Consider the following 7,887-nt stretch of genomic DNA (forward strand, 5'->3'; position numbering starts at 1 on the left):
CCAGTGAAAGCAACAGAGGCATGTGACTTTGGACTTGATGGAGAGGTGACTCTGCGCTGTGCAACCCTGGAAAACCATGTTATTGGTTGAGTGTGCATTTCCATCGAGCCAGTAGCATCGTCTTCCAGGATCCTGGGGTCTTAGGCCAGTCCGAAAGCACACCCGCGCTGCTTCCAGTAGAGCCTGTTTGAGATACGTGGGGCAGCTCCCCATTGATGCAGCCATGAAGTGGGAATTGCAGAGAGGGAGACCCCCTCCTGTTGTGTTCATCTGCAGGTAAAGCTTTGCTAAGTATACATTCTTCCATCATAAAATGGGGGAGTACATTCACAAAAAAAAGAAAAGAAGCTGCTTTGAAATGGTCAGTGCCAACTTTATTGCAGTGCAAGTAGTAGAAAGCAGGGGCTTTCTTCTTAACCGTATATTGAGCCAATCGGGCAAAATGTTGCGGCACAATGGAGATTAGATTTATTTTCCCTTGCTGCTTGAGTTAGATTTTACAGTTTCAAAGGAACATTATAAGATAGCGCTGTGAAAAATGTCGCTAAAAAAAACTGCAAATAATTTTCTGATATTTGTCCATTTATTTTCGAGCTTCTTCGTCCTGCCTTGTCGTGCTAAACTGAATATTTACCTGGGAGTAGTAGTGAAAGATATAAACCCAGGTGGCTAAACAGTACATTTTATACATTATAGAATGACATATTTACGATCAGATTTCTCAGACTCGGCACAATCGCAAGATTATCATTACTTCATAAATTATTCTGGTTTCACACTTATAGTTTACGAGGTCAGAAGATTACCTAATTGCTTTGAAGTTTACGATGTAGCTTGAAGCCATCTGCTATTTTAGTGTATACACATTAAAATTCTGTGGATCTTAATATAGTAATAAATAAGATATACTACTAAATTTCTGGTGCAATTTGCTCACTGTAAGTTGGAGTTTACAGAACAGGAGAATTAATATTATGTCACACTCATTGTATTGTGCAAAGTTGTTGAGCTCCCATGATATTGCGTATGGACATGAATTAGGGGGAAAAAACTGTCTCACTCTTCCAGTAATTATCCCTTTACTTGTCTTTTATTTTCTAATTCTTCCTGCCTGCCTCTCTCTGTCTATGTTTGTCCTCCATTCTTTCTGTCTCTCTTCCTCTCTCTGTCAGACTGTTACACATTTTTGTTGTCTTTTCTGTATATCTTTTGATTTGTTTCAGACTCTGTCACTCCTTCGGTGTAAATCTCTCCTTTTCTTTGTTCACTGTGATTATTTGCACGAACATCTTTGCGGCCTTCTGCGCATGCGTTCTGTATACTAGAGCCGCGCATGCACACTACCCAGTTGCGGCTTGCAATCTGGGCTACGCGTTCCTCTGCTCTGTGCAGAGAAGGTCAGGGAATCCGTTGGGGGGCAGGGGTGAAATTGAGGATTGATAGGGGAGAGACCATCTTTGTTTCCTTTCTTCCATACATCACTATGGGTATCAGTCTGGCTCAGTTAGTAGCATCCTTGCCTCAAAGTCAGAAGGTTGTAGGTCGAAGCCTTAACTGGCATGTAGCACCAAAGGTAGGCTGATGCTTCAGTGTAGTATTGAGAAAATTCTGTATTGTCAGAGGTGCCATCTTTGGATGAAATATTAACCAACAATTAAGAACAGATTAACCTGGCCCTTCATTTCATTTGCAGGACCTCTCTTTGTCAAGACTTGCTATTTGTAAACCCACCCCTCTTCCACTCTTTCGTATCAATGAAAAAGTCACAGCAGACCAGTAAAATTATATTTTTAAATCCATTTTGGGGATTTGGGCATCGTTAGTAAGGCCAGCATTTATTGCACATCTCTAGCTGACCCTGAGAAGGTGGTGGTGGACCTTCTTCTTGAACCACTGCAGTCCATGTGGTGAAAGTACACAGTAGGGTGATCCAGGATTTTGACCCAGCGCCGATGAAGGAACAGCGATATATGTCCAAGTCGGGACGGTGTGTGACTTGGAGGGGTACTTGGAGGTGGTGGTGTTCCCATGCGCCTGCTGCCCTTGTCCTTCTAGGTGATGGAGGTGATGTTTATCATGTGAAATGTGAAGAATGAGCTTCCAGAGGGTCTATCGCTTTTCTTCCCATTCTTTATTAAAACTCTGGTGTCTATTTTGGTTAATGATTGATCATGTTTCCTACTTGTCTAGTGAATGGAACTAATTTTCAGTTGGCTGGAACATGCAGTTAGTTTGCAATCAGCACAGTTACCTTAATAGGTAGTTGTTAAATGAGTCACTCATTAATTTTTAGCTTACGGATGTGGGATTCCTTTGAAGTGTATTCTTTTGAGAGGTTTAACGCTATGGCACATGCAAAATGCAAGGCGATTCATTAAGTATACAGATACCTTTTCTTATCAACCAAAATGATTATGGGTATAGTAGAGTAGTGGTTATGTTCCTGGACTAAGGATCCAGAAAACATGAGTTCAAATTGCAGCTTGGCAGTTAGAGAATTTGAATTCAGTTTAAACAAAATCAGGAAATCAAAAGCTGGTATCAGTAAAAGTGACCATGAAGCTGTCAGATTGGTTCACTAATGTCCCTTAAGGAAGGAAACCTGCCATCCTTACTCAGTCTGCCCTATATGTGACTCCAGTCCCACACCAATGTGGTTAACTCTGATTTTCCCTCTGAAGCGACCTAGCAAGCCACTTAGTTGTATCAATTTGCTACAAAGAATACCACACGGACTGCAGTGGTTCAAGAAGGCAGCCCGCCACCATCTCCTCAGGGCATCAAGAGATAGGCAATTAATGCCAACCTTGCCAGCCACATCCCGAGAATGAATTTTTAAAAAATTGATTATGGACCGGAATTTCCTCAAAGACAATCCTACTCCGTTGTCCTAACTTCACCAGAAAGTGCAGCAGAATCCTTGCTAACCTCTTCTCTAGGCTCCTGTTGTCAGGTTGCATAAGGACTTAGCAAATATTTACTTAGATTTAAAACAAAGTGCACAAGCCTTGCAATGTGATGTGAATCCATTGCGGTAAATGTTATCACTAATCTTGTTTATTGTTTATATGTAACAGGTGGGATGCAAGATTGCTGTCATGTTGTTTCTCTATTTCTTGGCTACAAACTATTACTGGATCCTAGTGGAAGGCCTTTATTTGCATTGTCTTATACTGATGGCCTTCCTGTCTGACAGAAAATACCTGTGGAGTTTTACCTTCATTGGATGGGGTAAGGCATTAAAACCTTCTTTAAAAAAATAAAAGATGGCCAAAGGCAAGGAACCAGGCTGCAGGTGATGAAGATATTATCATGCAATGTATCATCCCTCTGATTTCTCGTCTCTCCCTTTGGGGAAGCACTTGATTCCCACTTGGCACAGCTGAGACAGGTACCTCACCATGTCAAAGAGTGTCGATACACAGCATAGTGGAACAAGCCAGCGCTCTCATTTTGGTGGACAACAGTTGAAAGGCATGATTTTTCAATTTTAGAAGGAAATGCATTTTTAGGTTTTATAAAAAATGTTAATTTCTCATCAAGATCACCAATATACAAGGTAGTCACCAATAAATCCAATAAGGAATACAAGAGAAACTAAAGAGAGTGGTTAGAATGTGGAACATGGAGTGGTTGAGGTGAATTGTTTAGTTGCATTGAAGGGGAAGGAAACAAGATAAGAATATGAAGGAGAAAGGATTAGAAGGCTGTGTTGGTAAGGTGAGATGAAGTAAGGTGGGAGGAGGCTTGTGTGGGGCATAAACACTGGCATATACCTGTTGGTTGAGTGGCCTGTTTCTGTGCTGTAAATTTTATGTAATATCTGGTTGAGGGAAGGGGAAATAAATCCATTTTCCTCAACAATCTAATGTTTGAATATGTCCAATCTTAAACAAGACGTAAGTACAGTGAATGTCCCAGACTGACCTTCTTGGTAGTCTCATCTGTTTTTGGGAGAATAAGGTAAGGTGGATACATTTCATTTCTCCGGGGGTAGGATTAGGAGATTTGTCCGAGTTGCTCAGCAGTCTGGTAGGAGGAGGCAGGGATGAAAAGGATTATAAAGCAGAGTTCACTAGCAATCCAGCGAGGCTGTGATCAGCACACCAGCTTATCCCATAAACGTGGATCAAAACTGAAATCAAGACTTCAAATTGATTCAAATGTTCATCCATAATTACGTGGGATTATATAGGATATACAGCACAGAAACAGGCCATTCGGCCCAACCAGTCCCTGCCGGTGTTTATGCTCCACTCGAGCCTCCTCCTGTCTTTCCTCATCTAAATCTAGCAGCATAACCCTCTATTCTCTTCTCCCTCATATGCTTGTCTAGCCTCCCCTTAATTGCATCTATACTTTTCGCTTCAACCACTCCCTATGGTAGCGAGTTCCACATTCTCACCACTCTTTGGGTAAAGATGTTTCTTCTGAATTCCCTATTGGATTTCTTGGTGACTATCTTATATTGATGGCCTCTAGTTATGCTCTTCCCCACAAGTGGAAACATCCTCCCTGTATCCACTCTATCAACATTTTTCATAATTTTAAAGACCTCTATTAGGCCGCCCCCTCAGCCTTTTTCAAGAGAAAAGAGACCCAGCCTGTTCATCCTTTTCTGATAGGTATACCCTCGCATTTCTGATATCATCCTTGTAAATCTTCTCTGCACCCTCTCCAGTGCCTCAATATCCTTTTTATAATATGGCGACTAGAACTGTATGCAGTACTCCAAGTGTGGTCTAACCAATGTTCGATACATGTTTAGCATAACTACCCTACTTTTCAATTCTATACCTCTAGAAATAAACCCTAGTGCCTGGTTTGCTTTTTTTATGGACTTGCTAACCTGTGTCGCAACTTATCTATGGTGATGATAGATTTACAAACAATGTGGCCATGAAATTCTGATGTATTTGACTGCGAAAAGTTTTGAAAGAAAAATGTGTCAGTTTGATATTTTGTAGAATTAGCATCTTTTGGTCAAATCTCTCAAAGTATATTCAATTTACTATCATGATAATACATACAGTAATAGCAAGCTTAATAACAGGGCCATGGTTCAAAAGGACACAAATTGAATGGTACACTGTGTGCCTTGAGAAATCATTAGTAAAATAGTCAGACATCCTCCAATATAAACAAGCTGCGCTGTTTCCATTTCAGGAGTTCCAGCAGTCTTTGTTGCGGCTTGGGCCATTGTGAGAGCAATGTTGGCTGATGAAAGGTGAGATTTAAAAAAATGTTCTGATTACTATTTTAAAAGCTTTTGGTAAAATAGTATATTTCAGTAAGAAATTGACAAAATTCCATCTTCTGCTCCCTTGGTTACCAATGCCTGAAGAGAATCTGCTATCAGCAATACTACCTTTCACCATTAGGGGTGATATTACCATTTTCTGCTCTTGTAATTTATGAAACTCAATACTGGCCATAAAATCCCACATTATTCATTACACTGGTCTTCAAAATATTGTCCCATGGTTTAGGTCAATTTCAAACTTTCACTAGCATGGGAAGGTCAGTGTTTATTAGTAGGATTGCCACCTGCCTGTGTTTTATATATATATAAAAAAAGCACTAATGAATCCGCCAATTAAAATGATCAACTTGCAAATGTGAGTATTTTGAAAAACTTGTTGGGGAGGTCAAAAACCAGAGCGTGACTCTATTTATGAATAACCTAGAGAAGCAGATTATATTCTTTTAATAAAGCAAAGCTACCCTTTAAAATATAAGTTTAGTGAGATCCTAATTAGCCTGCTGTTGTTGACAGTTAAGAGATTGCTTTTGTTGCTTCTCATTAACAGCCCTTCATTTAAAATATTTAAACTGATGTTTCAAATTAAAATGATGACATTTTTCTGTTGGATTTGCACGAGGGGACATTTGCATTTTTATTCACTTCTCTAAATATTATCCACTCAGTAAATGCAAACTATATTATCTCAAGGACATACCTCATAAGGGGTGAACTTTCATTATAAAATACTCCTCCTCTATTCTGGTACTCCTTCCACCTGATGGGCTTAATATTGTTATTTTACAGCACTGTGAAATCTGCCAGATTGTGTCTCATTGCAATCGGCTGCAATCAGTTAAAAGCATGCCAACAACATCAACAACATGGAGAATCTAGCAGACCATCATCCAGAGCACCTGGCCAGATATTAATAGGGAACACAGTGAGCTAGAGAAAAAAGAATTTGTACTCTGGTGGATGGCAATCTGCATTGTAGGATAAAGAAACTTGTGCAAGTGCGGACTCTAATTTGCCCAGTATCTGTGCAGATAAGTTAGCTGGGGGAGGGGGACAGGGAGGAAGAGATTGTGTGGGTGTTTGTTTGTAGAAATTGTGTATGTTGGAATGGAAGGAGGAGAAAGATGACTGAGGACCATGTGGTTGGATATGAGGGCAAGTGGATGCCTTATTGCTCTGATGTTCTTTATTGTTCTGCCTCAGATGCCTCAATCCAACGCTCATTATTATCTCTAGTTCAACTACAAGTAAGGCGCTGGTGAGTGAAAGACTAGTAAAAGTCTTTTGCTGCATAATGAAGAAAGCCAGACAGCTATCAGAAATGAGACTAATAATAAGAAAGCAAGGATTAAAGTTTTGGTTGTATTAATATAATTTTCTTTCTTTCTGTGGCAAAGATGCTGGGATCTAAACGTGGGTAACTTTAATTGGATTTATCAAACACCGATTCTCATGGCTATTGTGGTAAGTGTACACTTTGAAGATTTCCTGTTATAGTTTTGAAAGATCAGATGAGTGGTAGAGAGAATTTTCCAGAGTAAAATAGCTAATTATTGAAATTTTGCAAAAGCAGCAATATAGATTTATTTTAAAGTTTTGCAGGAGAATAACTCAAAGCTACTCGATCATTATGACCATGATGGGGGTCACAGCCATTCTTCAGACAGTACTCTGACCAGGTTCATGCACTGGGGCTAGCTGGACCAACTTTATATTGAAAAATCAAGCAATTCTTTTCAAAGAATAACATTTATAGAACATTGCTATATTAAAGGATAGCAATATAAGATTCAGATTGAATCAATCTTTACACAATCTGCTGATCGAAATGTGGATAGTGCTTTGTGTATCAGGAAACAAGAACCACCTGGTCTGTTCTGGTTTAATGCTATACTATTCAGTAGAGTCCAAAATAGTTCATTGTTAAGGTTTCCTGACAAGGAGTGTACTGAAATATAATGCTCTTTGGAGCAAAATCTATATATAAAAAACGGTCCGTCTTTCCGTCTTTCCGTCTGTCTTTCCGTCTGTCTGTCCGGCTATACAATCAAAAGTTATAGAGCGTACCTACACATATGTTATATCAAAAGAAAGCTTATCATTAGGGGACTCTCATAGGCATATTTACTTTTTGGTCAGACAAAAATTATTCCGACAGTATACAAAAAACGTTCAAAAAAATGGCAACATTCCGCTCATTAGCATTGAGTGACGTGATGGTTGACCAATTGTACAGGGGATTAACCTGATGGTTGACCAATCGGTGTGTCCAGGGGGGGTTTCATTGCGTGTGTGGGCGGGCCTAATCCTTCTGAGCTGAGGTGAGTGGCCGCCATCTTGATTCCTAACTCTTCATTTATTTTTCCCACTTTCTGCGTGTTTATTTTCAAATAGATTTCCAGCAAAAAAAAAGTTGCTTTTAAAACACAATTAAATTGTTTTTAAAAAAAGTTAATTAATTTGTAAATATTTTCTCTAACCTCATTAATTTTCCTACCTTTCACCGTTTTTGCAGGCCTCGAAGCCTCGGCCTCCCCTGCCCAGCCACGCCCGAGCTAGGCACCTCCCGTCCCGCTCAACAAGCGGCCTGCAATCGCCGCCATCTTTGTAAAGGCTGGCGGGGCGGG

General features: G+C 39.9%; 1 protein-coding gene across 1 annotated transcript in view; it reads left to right on the plus strand.

The window, feature by feature from the left end:
- Window positions 1-7,887, plus strand: part of LOC147120139 (parathyroid hormone 2 receptor-like) — a 144,419-nt gene that overhangs the window by 88,979 nt on the left and 47,553 nt on the right. Inside the window, exons 7-9 of the mRNA XM_085983820.1 lie at window positions 3,078-3,231; window positions 5,167-5,227; window positions 6,658-6,724. Coding sequence (XP_085839946.1) covers window positions 3,078-3,231; window positions 5,167-5,227; window positions 6,658-6,724 — 282 coding nt within the window. The remainder of the gene's footprint in view (window positions 1-3,077; window positions 3,232-5,166; window positions 5,228-6,657; window positions 6,725-7,887) is intronic.

The sequence above is a fragment of the Somniosus microcephalus genome, chromosome 4 (assembly GCF_052327205.1).
Source record: "Somniosus microcephalus isolate GS21.2 chromosome 4, FLI_Smic_1.0, whole genome shotgun sequence".
Lineage (NCBI taxonomy): Eukaryota > Metazoa > Chordata > Chondrichthyes > Squaliformes > Somniosidae > Somniosus > Somniosus microcephalus.